We start from the raw sequence: 18,762 nt of genomic DNA, 5'->3' as shown, positions 1-18,762 counted from the left end.
GTCCCTAGTTTAGTCTCTTACTAGAGTAGGAGCTGGAGAGGAAAGATAAAAATTTAATGACTCTCACTGATTTTTTTGAGGCCAAAATATACCCATAAACTATACGCAAAAGTGTGGGAGGAAACTTTGCAATCTTGGGGAGAGATGAAGAATCAGACTAAGTTGATGTATTTGGGAAAGACTACAGCAAAAAATGATTTACCACATCTTACATTGTTTTCAAAGTACTTTCAAGAAATCATATTTAATCATGCATGAGAACTGAGTGTTCAGTATTTTCTATGATAGCTGATCTTCCTTATCTAGTAAAACTGAAAATTTCTCGAGTCATTTTTTCATAATCATTTCATACTCAAATGTAAATTGGAAAGAATTTTAAGCCTTCAATCCCCTTATTTTTGTAAATGAAATTGGGGCCCTGAGTGGTAAAATAACTTGCCTAATGTGACAAGTCTGTGGCACGGGAATTTGTGCCAGTTTGTGGATGTATATATAGTGAGAAACACTGGTTCATCTTTATTTAATATACCTGCAATTATTTCTGAAATCATTCTTCTACCTTCCCTTGGCATCACCTAATAAAGCAGAACTCCCCAAACCTGGGAACTGTATTGAGATCTAATTTTGTGGCTTTCTGTCTTATGTGCTGACATCACAGAAGTGTGAGGAAACTTAAATGAGATTGGAAAGTTAGTAACCTCATTAGTATATTAAGTTATTGTACTCCCCCTTCTCTTTATCCTCCTCCCTCATCCACTCAAAAATAAGACAACCTGAATCCCATGACATGACCCTTTCTTTCCAGATTTTCATTATTTGTCCAGACCACTTCCTCCAAACTTCAAAAATTTTTATTTTGAAAGAATGAGAGAAATAAGACAGAGAGGTATATCAACAAGAACAATGATATCGAAGAAAATACAATAATTTGTACTCCCCCCACACACAACACTCCCACCCCTTTTCCCATCCCTGGCACAATAATATTAAAACCATCAAAGCACATCTAACAAGGAGAAGCAGCAGTACGTAATGAAGAAAGCAAATTTTCATACTGCTCAATCCAACTAGCCTATATCAAATGTCCTTCCCCCAGCTAAACTCCACTCACTGGAATGATAAAGAGGTGTAGAGGAGACAGCTGTGGGGGTAACTTGGATCTCTGCTTACACTAGCAAATCTCAATGAAAATTCAATAGGAATAGTGAATCTGTTTGGCAGCGAAACACTGGATATGGCTCCTCTGTCAAATTTCAGATGATTTAAAAGAACAGCTAGTTTGAGATTCACAGACTTCTAACGGGACTAATCCTCGCTCCCTCAACCGCAACAGTGGAGCAGCTGCCAAATCCTGGTTAGCTGCTGAGAATAGTGGAAGTGAGGCAGCTTTTGGCTTAAGAAAATCCAAAAAAGATGTCCGATATAAAGTTTACTGTTTCAGTTTCCAAGTGTGAGTAAAGGAGCTTAGTAGGTTGGGCTCCGACAAAGGCAAGGTAAAACTTCCAATTTTATCACTTGAAGAATTAGATTATCTATTGACTGCACATTTCCCTTATTTTAATTAAACTCAGTATGGAGTATTTACAATGTAAACAACTGTTAAAGTAGAAGTTAATTCATTTTACGTGTAACTCAGTGTCTCAAATTGAAGGAAATTTTTCCTAAAGTGGTAGGTTTAAATTTTCAGCTTAATCTAGTGAGGGATTCCCCCATCCCATGGGAATACATAGTTTGTTTTATACCAAGAAGTAAGTAGGATTCTCTTTATAGGAGATTTATTTTATTCTGCCTTCACCAGAATCAGTCTATGAAGGGAAGGATATCTATGCAGGATTAGTTCAAGATCAGAGCCTTCTCCTTCGCACGCGTGTGCAAACACGCAAACACACACACACAGTAACATTTTCGCACACTTAATCTCACAGTCACATGCTTGCTGGAGTCCATCTCACAAATACACTTCAATAGTTAGCCATATACATGTACATGCAGCAAGATGTGAGAGTTGCCCCAGAGTGATTAAAGGTGGTGCACATACATCTATGTGGGGAGGTCATTTTAGGGTATAGGTGTACACAAGCCAATAGGGCCATTAACTTGCAGGTTATATTTGTCCCTTTTCCCCCAAGATAAATAAATCAAATGAAAAACACACACATCTTCCTGGGTGTCATGGAGGCAACTGCCTGGAAGGTCCACTTTCTTGCACTTCCGCTTTCCTACGACAATTTCATTTTGCCCTGAGGGGCCTTCTCATATAAGGACGGCTGCTCCTCGGTATTTCCCGCATTGCCGGTACTCCCCGCATTCCCTGGCAGCGAGGATTTCTTCTCAGAGGACCGGTCTTCGGGCTTTCGGGCAATCAGTAGGCGGCAGGTAAGCAGGATGCCGAACACCAGGGCATGGGCGTAGCGTTTGAGAGGATCACCGACTAGCTGGTGGAAGAAGAGCACAGCCAACACCAGCAAGAGTAGGAAGAAGTTGGCCACATCTTTGGGACGCCCAGGCACAAGGGTCATGACAATGCCACAGGCCACCTCAAGAGCACCAATGCTTTTGCGGAGGAGAATGGAATTGATCCCCATTTTCTTCAGCAGAGGGAGGGCTCGGACATAGCTCTTGTAAGCACGTTTCTAGAGTGGAATACCATAAGGAAATCGCTGCATTAACCATGATTTTAACAGAATGAAGAAAACACAAGCAAGGTCCTTCTTCCCCACCATTCCCTTTCCACACCAGACAAGGGTGTCATATTCTTTTTTACTGTGCCCCCTAAATAAAAGCCTTGTAATTAAGGAAAAAAGCAAGCAATCTGCTGAGATCCCTGTGATTTAAACCTTAGTAACAGCACCAAAGGTAAGAGAATTTGGCTTTATAGTTAAAAAAAAAATTTGGGGGGAGGGGGCACGCCATGTGGGCGGGATGCGGGATCTTAGTTCCCCGATCAGGGATCAAACCCATGGCCCCTGCAGTGGAAGCACCTTTTATTTAAAAAAATTTTTTTTCTGATTATAAATCATAAACAACATTAAGAATTTAAAAGAAAATTCACTGGGCCCATTAAAACTGGTACTGATTAGCCATATCCACATTTTCTAGTGCCTACATTGTCCAAACCCAGATGCATATGAATACCAACAAAAATGAGACAAGGCGGTAAAGCCTCACTAATTTGGACTTCCCTAATTTGGAATCTGTGTTAATTCAAAAAAGAGCTGAGTTGGAGTTTACATTTGTGGTATCTGTAAAAATAAAAAAAGTGTGTACTAAGCAAACAGAAAAATTTAAATGTATGCAAATGTTAGCCCCTTATATATCTTTAAAATATAGTAAGACAAAAATCGTTCTTCTGGTAATTGAGATAAATCCCTAGGATTTTACAAGACACTACTTTGATTAGCCTAGTTCAAGTTCATTAATTTTAATTCAATAAACATTTACTGAATACCTATTATGGATTATGTGATGGAGATATAGAGATGAATATGATAGGGTCAAGAAGCTCTCAGTGTAGTGGGGGGAAGCAGATGCATAAACAACATTATAAAGCAGCATGGTTAGTGGTATATAAGAGAGTACTGTATAAGATCTAATTGTAGCCCAAAGGCAGATATCATGGAACAGAGAAGGGAGGCACTGGATATACTACAAAGTAATAGAATTATACTGACCTTAGAGTAATAGATAATCATATTTTTCACTATTCAGATTGACCCAATCCTCCTTTTGTAGTAAAGTGATGAGATTTTATCAAGTGTCTTTCTGGTTTTGCCCACTACTTTGTTTTCATGAAGTATCCATTAATTCATTCAATATTTATTAAGTGCCTCCTGTGCTAGGCATTGTACTCAGTACTCCAGATACAGACATCAATCATTCAAAAGCCCTGCCTTCCTGAAGTCTGAGTTTATGAGAAGAAAAGTTATGGAAGTACATAAGTGCAATAAAGTGTTATGGGTGCTGAAATAAACTATGTAGTAGGTACAGTGGAGGCACACGAGAGTGGTCAAATCTCCCTAGATGGGGACTGAGAAAAGCTAGAGTAGAATCTTAAAAGAAGAGCAGATGTTTGCAAGATCAATAAGGGAAGGGCATCGAGGGCAGAGGAAGCTGGATGAGCAAAGGCCCTGAAGCACAAAATAGACTGGCGTGTTTCGAACACTGCCCCAGCTCAGCATAGGTTGGGGGAGGAAGGGGGAAAGGGTGAGACATGAGACAGAGAAGACAGATATGAATCAGATCATAGAGTGTTACGTTGTGGAGCTGGACTTTATCCTATAAGCCAGGGGAACAACATAATTTGCTTTTAAGGAAGGTCCCTCTGGAAGTAGCATGGAGGATGGATTGGAAGGGGTATGCCTGGAAGCGAGGAGATCAGGTGAGAGAACTGGGCTAGAGTAATGACAGTAAGGATAGAGGGAAGGGGAGAGACTCAAGGATACTTTGAATGCACAATCAACAGGAATTGATGTCTCATTGGATGTGGACACTGAGGGAAACGGAGAAGTCAAGAATGCATCCAGAAGAAGAGGGGGATGGGGCAGGAAGGAATGAGGAACTCAATTTGGAGTTTTTTAGTTGAAGTATCTCTAAGACACCTAAGTGGAGATGTCTGGTAGGCAGCTCAATAATAGAGGTCTGGGGTAAAGATACAGAATTGACAGTTATCAGTATGCCCAGGTAGAATGTATACAGTGGGAAAATGTGTGACAGACATTTAAAAAATGGGAGGAGGAAGAGAATCCACAAAATAGACAGAAGCAAGTGTGGTCAGAAAAGTAGGAGGAAAACCAGGAGAGATGGGGTCATAGGGGCCAAAAATTTTAAGAAGAGAATAGTCAAAAGCACCAGATGCAAGACAAGTATTACAAGAATCAGGCAGAAAGCCAACTTGACCTGTCAGGAGCATCTGGTGCTTAGAATAGTGTTCACACACTCTAGTTTGGAACAAATGTTAAGTCATCTCTCTAGTGAATGCACCTTTATTTCATGGATTAATTATCATGAGTAGCACAAGATAGTCCTTTATGAGTACTGTTTCAAGACCAGTGGTTTAGTAAAAAAAAAAAAAAAAAAAAAAAAAAAAGAATGGATTTGGATTCAAACAGGCTTGGCTTCAAATCCCATCTCTGTCATTTTCTAGTTGGTGTCCCTGGGCAAATTATTTGCCCTCTCTGAGCCTCATTTTCCTGAGCAGGGCTGGGACTAAGATGAAGTAAGCCTATGTCCCCTGAGTGCAAAATTTAAGAAGGCACCAAAACACTCATTGATTAAGGTAAATAATATCCACAACAAATAAAATATCACAACTTTAAATAGAGGCAGGATCTGATTCTGCACTTGCACAACACTGCCTCACACCTCTTCCTAATCCTAGCCCTGTCAGATCCTGTCTTTATTTACCTTTATTCACCTCTAGTCCCTAATCTGTTCCTGAGCATATAGTGAAACACAAAGTATCAGTCGTTCTTCCTCCCTCTTCCCATTTTAGGTTAAATCAGGGATTTTCAGAGAGAAATTAGGAGAGAGGTTGACCAGTAGGCAGAGTAAAACCCTGGGCTGAACTGAGCTAGACCCATGTGGAGCAGAGCTGAGCCGAGGATTAGGGCATCTGGTAGTTTCCTCTCACTGTTAACCTAGATGCCACCTGCCCACTCTCTCTCCCTCAACACTCAGGTGATGGTAGCAGGGGGACATAAGGGAAAGAAATCTAGACCCAAGAGTTTTCCTTAACACTTTCAAGCTAGGACCTTTTTAAATTAGCAACACAAAGCTCCCCAAGAGGCAGTTCCTAAATCCTAAGTGTAACCTTCTGACATAATGAACACAGGAAGCAGGATGACTTTCTTACAGTCAGTGCAGAGCCAAGATTTCCAGGTGCTGACTGAATGCCTTCTGGAAACATTCCTTTTTTGCCTAGGGCTAACCACCCATCATTTAGGAATAGATTTTTATCTATACTATAGTGAAATCTGTAGGCCAAATTCCAGGTCTTTAAATCAAGTTCCTATGACTTCAGTGATCATTGTTCTCTCCATTTGCTCTAACTCCATATTACTTTTTCAGTTGTTTATCTAACCTCTTAAACTGCAGCTGTAGATATTTTTATGCAGCAGTTGCTTCTTTCTTTCCTTCTTTTCTCAAGAGGAAACTGCATGTGGATAAGCCATTTCATCAAACCTTTAGTTCAAAGCTGAGTAGGTACAGATAGCATCTATTCTCCAGGACTCCTGATAGGGAAGTCATGTTTAACTTAGAGATGGGACTAAGCTTGGATGTGGTTTTGACAGTCTAGGAAGCCCTTTATTCTTTCTCCTGTGGAGTAGGATAGAGACATCAAAAGTATCCTGCTATTGCCAGCAGCAACAATACTTGGTCTGGGCCACCTCAATTCCAACAATAGAAGGGCCACCTGTCTTAAGTCTATAGTGATTAGATCTCTAACGACTTTAATTGTTCTGACAGTAAGAATAAAAGGAGTTCACTGAGTCACTCTCCCAAAAGGCTCTGGAAGTTCACTTTGTTATGTCTGTTTCTTTTTCATTGCCATGACCCAGACCCTGAAACCATAGTTTCCTTATAGGGGAAGGAAGCAGGAGACAGAAGGGTTTAGTCAAATGTTTCAAATCCCTTTAATCAAAGGCAGTCATCTAGCAATACCCTTGGGCTAAGATAAGCTAAATTCCAATTTTAGTTTTGCCCCTAAATTGCTTGCAGAAAATTACTAAGTATTTTATTACCTCAGTTTCCCCTTTTGTAAATTAAATGAGCATTTTGGAGATTTGGTCAAAGAATCATAACCTCATAGCATCAACCAAGGGCCACACACACATATTTTATCATTAATGAACCACACAATTAGAAATCCATATGTTTGCAAGCCACAGTAATTATTTAAATGATAATAGCAATGATTCAAGCAGGTCCGTTTTTATCGTATGAGACGATATGATTCAGACATGAGTCAAAATCATATGGAGCCTTTCTTTAGTTATACCTTTTTTCTTTTTATCATTTATTCTTCACAACACCCCAGGGGCCATGATCTCATATTAATTACATTAAACTTGAGCAGCTCACAACTGGTTTACTTTATTTCACTTATGCTAGTTAGGTAAAAGAAAAAAAATTTTGGCTAATATACTGTATAATTCCATTTATATAAAGTTCAAAAACAGATGAACTAACTTATATTGTTGGAGTTGGGATTTACCCTTGGAGAGGTAGTAATCAGAAGGGGCCAGGAGGGAGGTTTCTAGGATGCTGGTCATGTTCTGCTTCTTGATATGGGTGCTGGTTACGCAGGGGGATTCTGAAAATTCCTCAAGCTGTATACACTTAGGCGCACATTTCAGTATGTATGTTATACTTCAATACAATTTACAGGGAAAAAACTATATGAAAGCAAAAGAGGGCACTGACAAAAATATATTTTGGCTAAAAATCTCAGCCTGGTTGATATCTTAGATCATAAAGGCTACATAAGTGCTGCAAAATTTACTGTTTCAAGTATGATTTTCCTGAATCTCTGTAGGAAAAATAGCCATATGTGAATCATAGATCATTTCTTAAATGCAATAATAAACCATCACATGTTTAATTGCCAAACATCCATGTGAATGAAAAACACCTTTTAAGCAGTTCTACCTTCCACTGTCATAAAATGCCCACCTAAAAAGGAAGCTGGCAAACCTGGTCCTACTAACCAAAGTGGATCCCTCCCAGATTGCATCTAAGGGGAGAAGGGTCTGACTTCCACTGTCAGTCAAAAGTCGCTCTGAAACAAGCACAGCTGTTGGCCATTGAGAGGCTATAAGCTCCCTGGCATAAATTTCAATGTAGTTTAGCTTAGGATGGCTAGCTGTGTGAACTAAGCAAAGTCATTTCACATCTCAGGGTCAGTTGCCTCTCTGAAGGAATAAACGTACTGTACCACCTCAGAGAACAGTCTAAGCACCAGTAAATTACTATCTTATTATTATCATCTTAGTATTATTACCTTATCATTCCAACTATTATGTAGTTGGAAAGCAATTAATAGTGTGATTGGAAGTATAAAAGATCACCTATGGACATTAAATAAACTGCCCAAACCTATCTGGAGTATTTTCCTAGGGCTACACAAACCCTGGGGAAATACTGGAGGGCATTTCACTATAAATAAGCAAATCATCCAAATCAACAACAAACCTTCCCTATAAGGGGATGCAAAGAAGTGGCAGAGACCTGCCCTGTCAGAGACTTGCCCTCTCTTCCTCAGGGTCAAAATCCTTTGGCTTCAATGTGACAGGATTTGTGGTGTTTTCTTACTATTCCATTTGTGGCCCTTTGTGCTTATAGGATAGAACCACTGTTACAAAGAGCTGAACACCAAATTTAGAGCAAGTCAACCATTCATATGTTAGACTGCTTAGCAGCATTTGTAAGTGCTGTCTCACAATTTCAAGTGAATTAATGAAGGCATTTAGTCAGGGGAGTGGTCAGTCGTGTTGAATTCACGTGGGATTTAGAGTACTCTATAATGACACTTGCTAAATTGGGAGGAGGTATGGAGTGACACATACCAAACAGGCTATTCAAGAGAGGCATCCGGAAATTCTGCATGGGATCCACTGTGTATTACCCAGCAGCAAGTGTGGAGTTTTCTATATTAGCTGACTGCATAGAGGTCTGTTCACCACGGCATAAGGAAATAGCATCTTGCTCTTTTACATGCCTGATTTCAATCCCTTAAACTGGCCATTCAAATTAGTCAGGAAACCATTGCATAAAATAGAATCAATTATCATCACCTCAATCCAGAGCATTTCTTGAACACCTACCATATTCATACACTGTACTAGATGCTTCCATATGTAATCTCAGTTAATATTTACAACAACTTCCTGTGGTAGGTTGTTATCCTCATTTTACAGATGAGGAAACTGAGACAGACACTAAGAGTGTCAGGTCTTGAACCCAAACCTACATGACTCAAAGTCTGTACTCCTTCCACTAACCTTTCCTGGCTTCCCCAGGAGAGACAGGAAAGAAGTTCATAGTCATTTGTCTGTCTGGTTTTTAGCAGTGATTTTCCACGGAGGGGATAACACCTAAGCATAACACTAATGGCTTTAGAACAAGAAAAAATAGTTGACAGAAAAGAAAAAAAAAAAACCTCTAAATTTGAAAAATTGGTTTCGAAGTAAAATGAAACCCCAAAATATGGGATTGGGGCAGTTAAACTGGTACCAAAAAAGGAGAAAAAATGTGCCAGATATTTTCAAGAATCGGTTGTAAGTTCTGACATCCAAAAAAGCAGTTGTAACCATTAATGACTCCTCTACTGGGAATACTGAGTCACAGACTTGGTTTCTAATCTCTGCTCCAACAGCAGCTTACCCTAGGATCTTGGATAAGTCATTAAACTTGCTCTGTTTCAGTTTATCCATCAGTAAAATAAGCATAACTTTAAAAAATGAATCTACCTCACAGAGATGTTTTAAAGAACAAATAAACAACAAGAGCAACAACAACACCTTGAGATTTTATACAAAAAGCCACTGCAGTCAATACATGACTAACTCCATCAATGCAGAGGAATCACTCCTAAATGCAAAACAGAAAATCCCAGATAATCATCCCAGCTGATCTCTGGTTGGGCAAGAAATGGCTTCTGAGCTGCATCATCAAGAGCCAACCAGAGAAATCTGAAGGGTGGTGACAAGCTAAGACAGTGCTACAATGACTCATTCATTCACCCAGCCACTCAACAAATATAAACTGAGCAACTTCTTTGTACTAGAACTGAATTGTCCCCACTCCCTATGGATTCAACAATAAAGCTGGGCCGGCCCAGGCACTATGCAGTGGGCCCTATGCCAGAAAGCCATCTCTAGCCTGGGGTCCAATGCTCAATGCAGGAGGGGACCCTGGAAAACGGCGGTCTGAAAATCCTCCTCAAGCTTCACGCTACTGTGAAGTTTACCTCCCAGCTAGATATAGTTCTTCCATTGCCTCCAGATGCCCCTGAGCACAGAAGCACGGAACTGTGCATACATACATATACATACACACACACACACAATGGTTCTGTACTGCTGTATTAGATTATACCTATTTAAATGTTCCTTTGTATGATATGGAATCTTCATATATTTCTTCTGCCTTTCATTAAACTGTAATAGCTCCACACCCTAGGAAGAAACCTACTGCAAACCCATTTGTGGCTGGTCCTCCTCATGAGCTCCTGCCAAGCTGATAGGAAGCTTCCCGGTGACTCCATCTTAGTTGGATTGCCTGCAAAACCTAACACTGTACTTAGGGTGCAGCTTGGGCAGCCTCTAAAGCAGCTGAGCAGGATATAGGGAGACAGGGAGTATACTGAAGTAGGGTACTATGTCCCTAAGGCAAGGGAAAGCTTAAATATACCCAAGGCACACACACACAAACATATAAATGTATGCATATATGAAAAGGAAAGAAAAGCAAGAGCATATGCATTTATTTATAATCTAACGCCAAAGTACTGCTGCCAAGAAAAAATATATAGTGGCAATTCCCCTCCACCCTTTCCCTCTGCCTTTGGTGGCTTCTGCTACCCCACTTCCCCTCCCCTCCCCAATGCAGGCTGCCTTGGATACTCATTTTGACCTGATTTCAATTCCATCTGGTCAAATGTTCTGGGAGGAGGGAAAGGGGGAAGGAGAAACACATTAGGATTTGCAACTGGGGCTAGACCTTGGCCCCTGAGTCCCAGCCACCCTCCCCGACCCCAAGGTGATCCTGTGGTGAGAGAGACATGGGAAACACCAGCTCAAACCCTGAGACAGAAGCCAGAGCTGCCTGCAAACATTTCTGAGCATCTACAATTTGCCAGACTCCATCCACTTGCAGCTCACGTTGAGGGGCTCTGGAAGGCTCCGCAGTGAGCTCCAGGAGAGCTATTTATTCCTGTCAACTGTCAACGTGTGGGGCTATTCCTCCTTGCCTTAGCCCTAATGGGGAATCCCTCTTGCCTTTCTTCTCTCTCCCTCCTGTTCCTCCCCTAAGCTCTTTTCCTTCTTGATCTTGAGAACCCATTAATGGGCTCCCTCCCATTACTGGCAGCCTGGCAAAAGCAGAGAGAAGCAGGTTCTCTTCAGCTGGGGCGGGGAAATGAAGAGGCAAAGTGACAGGGGGAGAAGCGAGAGCGGAAGTGCTGGAAACATCCCCTGCCATCACCTCGTACTCCACAGCAATAGGAACAAGTCCTCTTCACACCCAACTGTGGAGAGCAGCCCAGCCCCCAGGTTGCAGAGGAGATGTTTTGGCCATTCACCTTCAGGTGATTCTAACTCTGCGGAGGGGAAAACGTGCAGAGGGCCTGGCCCTGGGCATCCACAGGAGACAAGGTGGGGATTAAGGACTATTTTGCAGGAGAGGAAAAGCAGACTTTGCAGATTTTGCAGATTAGCCCATATACAAAACAAAATAAAACAAAACATCCAGCTCTCCCTTGAGAGAAGGGGAAGAAGCAGGCTCTCGGTGACCTTTATTTGGGCCAAGACGGCTTTGTCTCCAGGATATAGACACACGCCCAAGGCGGCTAGGGGAACACCATCGGCTCTCCGCCAGGGTTGAGGAATACCTTCCCCGCCCCTAAAAACTGCTTGTTTCAGGAGCCCATTCGCCCTCAGCTATTTCCTCCTTGCCTTTTGTTCTTCCCCAAGATAAATAAACTCTCCAGCTTGCTAAACTCTTAGCTCCAGGGGAAGGAATCAGACTTGCAGACTGGCTGCCGGGACTTTGGGTGTGCTGGAAGGAGGGAAGGGCTCCTGCCAATGACAGGTGTTACGCAGGTCTCAGCCCTCCGGTTTACTTGGGGGTGGGGGTACTCACTGGGCAACCCCTCCCCCAACTGGCATTCAGTGGCTCCAAAACAGTTGCTCCCGGCATAGCCCGCAAATGAAATCGCTCTCGTCCAGCTGCTCCTTCCCAGCTGCAAAGTTGTTGGGGAGAAGGGAGGGTCCGGGGTGGGGGTAGGGGTGAAAGGGCTGGGACCGTGGACCGGGAAGGAAAGAAGGGGAGAGGTACTCGCCATCCCTTGGGGGTGCTCTCCTCATCACCCGTTTGCTTCACTTACCATCTCACTGTAGGCATCCTTGCTGAGCCTGGGGGTCAACTTGATAGTCCCCATGAAAACAAAGAAGAGTCCCAGGGCCACTGAGAGTGCCACGACGGTTACGGTTCTAGGGGATGCCATGGGGTCACCAAGGCAGGTCCCGATTAATACTGCTGCTTTGCGCACCCTGTCTAAGGCGCAGGCACTTAGCACAGAGAGAGCTAGAGGGACGCTGCGGAGGCAGCAGGCAGCTAGAATGACAAAGGGAGAGGAGGGAGCTCGAGGGAAAAATTGAGAGACCGAGATTCAACCTCTCTCACTACAACAATCGCTGGGTCCTAATGCCCTACGCTCTCTCCGCACTGGCCAAAAGCACAGTCTCGATGTTAAAGGAAGTCCTAAACTGAGGTGGAAACTTCAAGTCTTAAATGGGGGAAAAGGTAGGTTATGCTTCGAGTTCAGTCCCTGGGCTGCCTCTGCAATGAGGAATTAAGGAAGACCGTTCTATCACTTCGCACCAGGAGTGCTTTTTATCTGTATAGTCCTTTAATTATTCACTCCCCTTTTCCAACCTCTCCCCTTCTCTCCCCTTTTCCTTTCCCTCAGTCAAAACATTAGTCCTCAGAGTTGGTGGTTTCTGCAGTTGGTAACACTCGAGGATAAATCTGCAAAGTTGTCCAGCTTGATTGCTGCCAAAGAAGGCTTTATCTTTCTCTTCCTCCAAAACCTTTCATGGCTCCCATTGCCCAGTGTTTAACTCCAGAATTTTAAATTTGTCATTTAAGGGCCTCCACATTTTGACCTCTGCCTCTCTTTGGAGGTTTATCTTCCAGTAATTCCCACTGCCACCCCTCATCTCCTGTCCACTCATGGTCCCATCCAACCTGAGATTTCCTACCTCCCCTACATTCCCTTTCCCTGCTCTATCACTCTTCATTAGCATTCAGCCTTTTCTTCAATGTCACCTCCTTTGCCTTCCCTGATCCACTGCCAGCTGGATATGATTTCTCCCTCCTCTGATTTCCTGTGATAGTAACCAATATTTATTGACCATTTACTAAGTGCTAGACACTGCCCTTGACTTGTATTAACTAATTTCATCTTAACAGCAACACTGTGAGCTAGATATGAGTTCCTATTTTATGGATGGGACACTGAGGCACAGGGAAGTTAAGTAACTTGTCCAAGAGTATATGCTAGTATATGGAGAGACAGAATTCAAACCTGGGCAGTCATTTCCAGAGCCCAGGTTCTTATCCATTGCTCTACTGCCTCTCTGTATAATATTTTGTATCGTAAACATGACACTTACCTGATACTGCTGAGCATTGTAATTACACAGTGCTCACAATTACACAGTGGGCACGTGCATGCACACACACACACACACACACACACACCTTTTTGAGAGGCAGTGTTCATTAAGAGAGAGAGAACAGTCTGGCATCAGACCCTGAAGGTCCAGGGTTTCAATCCCAGCTCTACCACTAACTCTGTGAACTTGGATAAGTCATTTATCTGAGCCTCCATTTCCACATTTATAAAATGTGAATGAAAATTCTGCCTCAAAGGTTTGTTGTAAGAATTCCATGTTAGTAAATTGCCTAGCACAGTGTCTAACATAATGATACCTCAATGGATGTGGTTCTCTTTTTGCTTCTTCTGCCTTCCTAATCCACTCCACAACTAGTTTAGATTATAAGCATTTAAAAGGGAGGAACAACTTCTGTATATCCCCTACAGTACCTAGAACAACCCCTGTTGTGCACCAGATCCTAATATATCTTGATTGGGAAAAATTTGATGAATTAAATGCAAATATCCTGGGGAGTGGTAACACTTTAAGATTTAGCAATCATTTATATCTTATAGTGGAAGCATTTCAGACTCTTATCATGATTCTACCTATAAATTAGTGAGTGACTACAACGTGCATACAAGTGAATTAGGCACTGTAGGGATACACAGATAAATGAGGCATAGACCCTGCTCCCAATGGGCTTGTTGCATAGTAGAGAGTAGGATTTGTTAGAAAGGAGAAAATTTCTTCATACATAAAAGAAAGACTGGAAAGAATAAACCAAAATGAAATGTTTGTCTTTATAATTTGTTTTCCAAATGTCCTACATTGAATATGTCAGTAAAATGAGTACTTAGGGAAGCGCATTCACATACTTAAGCAAATGATCAGAATATATATATGCTATTTTCCTTTCAAATTACATGATAATGGGAATAACACTATTAATTATAAAAATGTATAAAATACTGAATAATAAATATTACAAGGAAAAAATAACTCATGATCCCAGTGTGCAGAGATAAACATTCTTAATATTTTGATGGGTCAATATTTTAATTGACCTTTTTCTTAAATACCTATGTACAAAATATATATAAATTATTTTTCGAAATTTAATCCTACTATAGAGTCAGTTTTATGCCCTGCTTTTTTTTCAGTTGTTAGCAATTTTTCTGTATCATTAGACTGTCTTCAAAAACACAATCTTTTAAAAATGATTGTATAATGCTCCAGCATCATCTGAATATACTATAATTCATTTAACTATTCTCCTATTGCTAGATATTGATGTTGTTTCCATGGTTTTTCCTTCTGCATATCCTTGTATATCAGCCTTTTCTGATTTCCTGAATTTTTCCTTAAGATAAATTCCTAGAAGGTGAATAGGTCAAAATTATGAATTTTTCATATATACGTATGCATATGTATACAAATTTAATAACAGCTAACATTTACTCATCACTTAGAGGATGCCAGGTACTATGTTAAGTGACTTGCATGTATTGTGAGATTAGTACTATTAATTCTCTCCATTTCGTGAATGAGGAAACTGAGCCAGCAGGGAAGCAGCTCCCCAAGTCCAGAGCAGGGCTGCCGCCTGTTGGGGTACTCAACTTAAACCTGCGTTGTTCCTCAGTTTCCTGCTTCTGCTCCTTTAATTCATTTAGAAGATATGAATATTTAAAAGGCTCGATACGTATTACTAAAGAGCTTTCCAGGAAAAAAAATTTACCCTCTGATCAGCAGCAGAGAAATATATATGCATCACCACATCAGATCTGCATTGAGAGTATCAGTGCGTTTTTCATCTTCACTAATTTCATTATTTAGAATTTTGTATTTTGTGGATTGTGTGTTAGAACATTTTTTCATATATTTATTAGTCATATGTATATCTTCTGTTTATGTCCTTTGCCATTTCTATTTTGAGTGTTAGTGGTTTTTGATTGATTCATAAGAGATCTGTATGACATCGATCATGTTTTAAATATTTTTCCAGTTTGTGTTTGTCAATAAATTTGATGGAGTCAAATCTAACAATACTTTTAGGATTTTTTTCATTGCTTTTATGCTTAGAAAATTCTTCCCAATCTGAAGATTAAACATTTGCCTATATTTTCTTAAAGCAGTTCTATTCTTTCATCTTTTTTTACATTTAATATTGTTGACTAACTCTATCCTCATTGGTCTGTGATGCTTCTTTTATTGTATATCAGGTTCTTGTCTTTTTCTAGGTGAGTCTCAAGGCTTTCTGTTCAGTCCTACTGATTTGTTTGTTGATTCTTGTGACAGTACTACGTTTTAAATATTATAACTTATGTATACATGTTAATATCTTATAAGCCAAGTCTCCCATCACTGTTATTCTTTTTCTAAAATTTCTTTGCCATTCTCCCCTATTTATTGTTTTAGGTGAACTTTAGAATCACTTTATCAAGGTAAAATAACTTCGAATTTTGACTGGATTGAATTAAACATGTAATTAATTTTAAAAGTTGATATCTTACAAAATTTAGCCTTCCCATCCAGAAATATGGCATCAGTTTCCATTTATTCAAATCCCAGTTGCTGAGAGATGTACAAATATCCTTGTTTTCTTTGTGTAGAGCCTATACATTTTTTTAAAAGTTATTCCTATGGATTTTATGCTATTTTTTTGTCATCATGAATGGATTTTTTTCTCCATTATATCTTCTAACTGGTTGTTGCTGACTTACAGGAAAACTATTGATTGGTATTCAACCACTCTGCTGAACTCTTTTCTGAACTCTCTTGTTAAATCTATGAGTGTTTCAATTGATTCCCTTGGGTGTTCTCTGGATAGACAACTGGATCAGCTGCAAATAATGATGATTGTTGTCTCCCTTCCAATACTTATGCCTCCTTTCTTTTTCACATCTTACTGTGTTAGCTACAGGCCAGCTTCTAACATTTGCCTGGCCAGGGGCAAGAGTACAAATGGAGGCCCACTTACCACATATCAAGGAACCATAATTTGGAGCACAAAAAGAAACATGAAAGCCAATGCTTGTTACCACTGGGAAACAATCATTGTTATGAAAGAATCTATTGCTATTGAGAGAGGAAGGACTTGACAAGTTAATTTGTCTTTTCTCTTACTAAGCACTTCTGCTGCTCAAATTTTCCCTGTACACCAAAGCAGTGTCTGACATCAGCGGCAGCGTAACTCACATCATGGCATTTGGTTGTATTTGCCTTTTGTTTCAAGTTAGTAAAGAGCTATCATTTACTGAGGGCTTACCACATGTCAAATGACATTCTAGGTGTTTTACATACATAATCTCATTCATTCCTTATAGCACCCCTAAAAAGTAGGAACTATCATTGTTAGGCTTCGATTAAGTAACTTACTCAAAGTCACATGCCTGTATGTCCCTGGGCTGGCATTTAAAACCCAGGTAGGAGGACTTCCCTGGTGGTCCAGTGGTTAAGACTTTGCTTTCCTAATGCAGGGGGTGCAGGTTCGATCTCTGGTTGTGAGCTAAGATCCCACATGCCTCGCAGCCAAAATATCAAAACATAAAACATAAGCGGTACTGTAACAAATTCAATAAAGACTTTAAATATGGTCCACATCAAAAAAAAATCTTTAAAAGAATAAAATAAAACCCAGGTAGGTCTGAAACCAAAAGTTCATTTTGTTAACAACTACATTATACTAACTTCTATTTTATCATTTATCATGATGTTGGCTATTGGTTGAGATGGATATTCTTTATCCGGCTCTGGAGGCGAAATAGAATACTGGATTTTTCAACTTGAACTTGAAACTGAGCTGAGACCCTATACCTGGTTCCTACAAAGAGGTGGCCCTCTTTGTTGTCTCTTAGGGCCTGAGAAATTCTGTTCTTGATCCATCTCATTCCTTACATCCTACCACTTAAATATCTGTAGGTTTTTGCTTCAACTGTAGAGGTCTCTGGATGGTGACTGCCCAAGGGTTCACAAACTCACATGCCTGCAGAGAGTGAAGAGTTAACATAAATGTGTAAATTAGTGAGATACTAGGCAACAGAACTGGGTTTTTTTTGTACTGTGACCCCTGAATGCTCTGGAAATTCTGGGGTAACTGCTAATGAGGCGACCAGTTATAGCACAGATCGTCCCGCATTCTTTTGGTGGTTCTCGAAGTATGGTCTGAGAACCCCAAGTGGTCTATTATTCCCTTGAGGTATTTTGTGGGCTGCTCTTTTAGACTATTAATGTTACTTTGTTTCTGGTTTGCATTTACTTGTGTCTTATTCAAATAAGCATCATTTCCTCAGTTTGTTATGGGAGAGGTTTGCTGTGATGTACAGTAGATGTTCTGCAGTCATTTGCCTTGTAATAGCAGTCCTGATTGAAAGACTGTGAGATCCACCCAGGAGTGGGTACAACACCCACATCTCCCATAGGGTCACAATCTGAGGACTTGCTCTGTAGACTGAAGTGGGATGTCTTAATTTTATTACTGGCTACCATCTAGAGAGAGATTGCTCTGTGCTAGGCACTGTATCATTATAGTGCATTACATACACCAGCCCATTTAGTCCTCCAGACAGCCCTATGAAACAAGTCCAATGGGTTCAATTATTATGCAAGTTTTTACAGACAGAAGAAATCGAGGCTCAGAGAGGTTAGGCCACCTTTTCCTAAGTGGCAGAGCTAGAAATGGAGTCTGCCCCATAGCAGAGCCTATATTTTTGGATCATTATTGGTCCTTAAACTTGGCTAGCATTAGAATCACCTGGAAATGTGTTTTTAATGCAAATTAGTGGGGCCCATCTGCAGAGACTCTGATTTAATTGGTCTGGGGTGGGGTCCCCAGCACTGGTATTTTTACAAAGCTGTCCAAGCGATTCTAGTGTGCAGCTACACTAATGAACACCTCACTCTGCTGCCTTGAAACTCAGCGGCCTCAGCTGTATCTCAGGAAACTACAAGGCACATGGTGGAAAAAGTGAAAAGAGAAATAACGTTATGGTGGGGTAAGTGTTATGTTCAACATGTGCCTCTCTCTGTCTACTGTAGGCAACATGTGTTCTTCATAAGGTAGGTGTGAACAACCAGCTCTGAGGAGAGTTTGCAAGGTAATGGCTCTTTCCTCAGCTTCACAAGTGGTGCTAATCGAGCCCCTCCGCAGCCTCAGACTGAATGTGTGAGTTATATCAAAATCCCAACTGACAGGTAGCTATACTCAGCAAATACTGAGCTTCAATTTTAACTCTTCAGGTTACTTCCAAAGGAGAACCAAGATCACATGGTACATGCAGCAGGTTTTTATAGCTGTCAGGACTAAGTTAGAAACTGAGCCTAACTCAGGATATGTCCAGCTCTTTCCAGAAATATTGTATTCTATGAAGGCAGCCTATGCACT

At 40.8% G+C, this 18,762-nt stretch overlaps 1 protein-coding gene across 1 annotated transcript; it reads right to left on the bottom strand.

The window, feature by feature from the left end:
* Positions 1–881: 881 nt before the first annotated feature.
* TMEM35A (transmembrane protein 35A) lies at positions 882–12,334 on the bottom strand. Its single transcript, XM_007181443.3, has 2 exons — positions 12,104–12,334; positions 882–2,633 (listed from the first exon to the last, which is right to left on the bottom strand). Exons 1-2 carry the CDS (start codon positions 12,221–12,223, stop codon positions 2,220–2,222), a joined length of 534 nt encoding a protein of 177 aa, XP_007181505.1. The 5' UTR covers positions 12,224–12,334; the 3' UTR covers positions 882–2,219.
* Positions 12,335–18,762: the final 6,428 nt, after the last annotated feature.

Source organism: Balaenoptera acutorostrata, chromosome X (assembly GCF_949987535.1).
Source record: "Balaenoptera acutorostrata chromosome X, mBalAcu1.1, whole genome shotgun sequence".
NCBI lineage: Eukaryota > Metazoa > Chordata > Mammalia > Artiodactyla > Balaenopteridae > Balaenoptera > Balaenoptera acutorostrata.
The sequence above is the reverse complement of the archived record's forward strand: the minus strand, read 5'-3'. Positions and strand labels throughout refer to the sequence as shown.

What these genes read in the sequence shown, in the direction of transcription:
- TMEM35A (XM_007181443.3), bottom strand. Translation starts at nt 12,223, where the DNA reads ATGGCATCCCCTAGAACCGTAACCGTCGTGGCACTCTCAGTGGCCCTG. An exon ending in AGGATGCCTACAGTGAGATG is followed by an intron (nt 2,634 to 12,103) that starts GTAAGTGAAGCA and finishes ATTCCACTCTAG; the next exon opens with AAACGTGCTTACAAGAGCTA.